Source organism: Aplysia californica, unplaced genomic scaffold (assembly GCF_000002075.1).
Source record: "Aplysia californica isolate F4 #8 unplaced genomic scaffold, AplCal3.0 scaffold00213, whole genome shotgun sequence".
In the NCBI taxonomy this organism is placed as follows: domain Eukaryota; kingdom Metazoa; phylum Mollusca; class Gastropoda; order Aplysiida; family Aplysiidae; genus Aplysia; species Aplysia californica.
This window is the reverse complement of record NW_004797483.1, coordinates 265,211-266,599: the sequence shown is the minus strand read 5'-3', so window position 1 is coordinate 266,599 and position 1,389 is coordinate 265,211. Positions and strand designations below refer to the sequence as shown.

Below are 1,389 nucleotides of genomic sequence, written 5' to 3'. Positions count from 1 at the left end.
CTCTATCTATCTCTCTCTCTCTCTCTCTATCTCTCTCTCTCTCTCTCTCTCTCTCTCTCTTACTGCATCTATAATATTATACTGTATACATTTAACCATTAATGTATATTACCTCCCCAGCTCAGTGTCTAAAGCACAATCTCGGTCAAACATGTGTTCATAAATTAACGGTCCCCTCCCCTCCTCCCCTCCTCCTCTCTCCCTCACAGAGAGGCCCCAGCAGAAGACACTAGCAGCCGCCGCTCCAGAAGAAGGGGCGAAGACGAAGAGGAGGCCACCGAGGTGAGAACGCTTTGACAATCGGAATTTTCTCGGTTATTTCCCTTGGTGAATATCGCGAGCTGCGGAAAAAACTATTATCGGTTATCTCCCGTTGCACAGATCGACACTTCATCTTGTTTTGGGCAGTGAGGAAAGACAACTCTGAACTCACGTAGAAAGTATTGGTTACATACCTTGATACTTGATGCATACTTGAACGTCAATGCCAAAGAGTGAGAGCGTGCTATGACAGAATAAATGGGTGAATAATTGAATGGATGGATACATTAATGTTTGAATGTGGAAATGTATTATCTTACACAAACTTCTAAAAACTTCTAAATAAGTTGATGAATACGTCAACAAATAAATTCATTTTCGGTAAATAATTGAAATGAAAAGTAAAAAATACACGTATGGATTAATAGAATCAATTTATCAATTTTAAACGTCAATCAATTAATCAATCAATCAATCATTCGCTCAGTCAAACCATAAATGAATAAATAAATTTGCACAGCAACAAAAAGACCAGTGATGAGACTAGCGACTATTAACGGGTAAAACATGGCAAAAGTTGCCTTTTAGATATAATATATCATTTTTCTGGTAATTCTGAGTGTATGCGTGTGTGTATTTATGTGTGTGTGAGTGTATGTGTGTGTGTGTGTGTGTATGTGTGTGTGTGTGTGTGTGTGTGTTAGAAAGGTACAGAGACAAAAACACAGAAGAAAAGGAAGACAGAGACACAAGAGTGTTTTCGATAATACCTCGATTGTGTCAGTGTTCTTCACGTTTCACAAGCTAAACTTTTTCAATATCCTGTTTCTAATGAAAGTAACTACACTGTTTGAAAACTGACAGACTTATATTCACAAAATCTTTTCTCTCAATGTGTGAGAACTAATGCGGTTGCAGAAACTAACATATTTATTTTCATTTGAGTTGGAGTGTTTCTTTACAGTTGTCTATCGCTTAATATCCCCACTCTTAAATCCCACAACCAATCCTGTTTTATTATTTTGTTGGGGTTTTTTTTACCCCTGTTTCTTTTGTAGTTGTATTCCTTTTTATACCTTGCAAAGATTCACTTCATATTCAAGAAAGAAGTGAATTATATATATATAC

At 36.8% G+C, this 1,389-nt stretch overlaps 1 protein-coding gene across 1 annotated transcript in view; it reads left to right on the top strand.

The window, feature by feature from the left end:
- The window catches only part of LOC101850419 (vicilin-like seed storage protein At2g18540), a gene marked incomplete at its 3' end in the record, with an annotated part of 55,964 nt that extends 55,682 nt beyond the window's left edge, over window positions 1-282 (top strand). Inside the window, 1 exon segment of the mRNA XM_013083136.2 lies at window positions 210-282. Within this exon segment, the coding sequence (XP_012938590.1) occupies window positions 210-282 (73 nt within the window).
- Window positions 283-1,389: the final 1,107 nt, after the last annotated feature.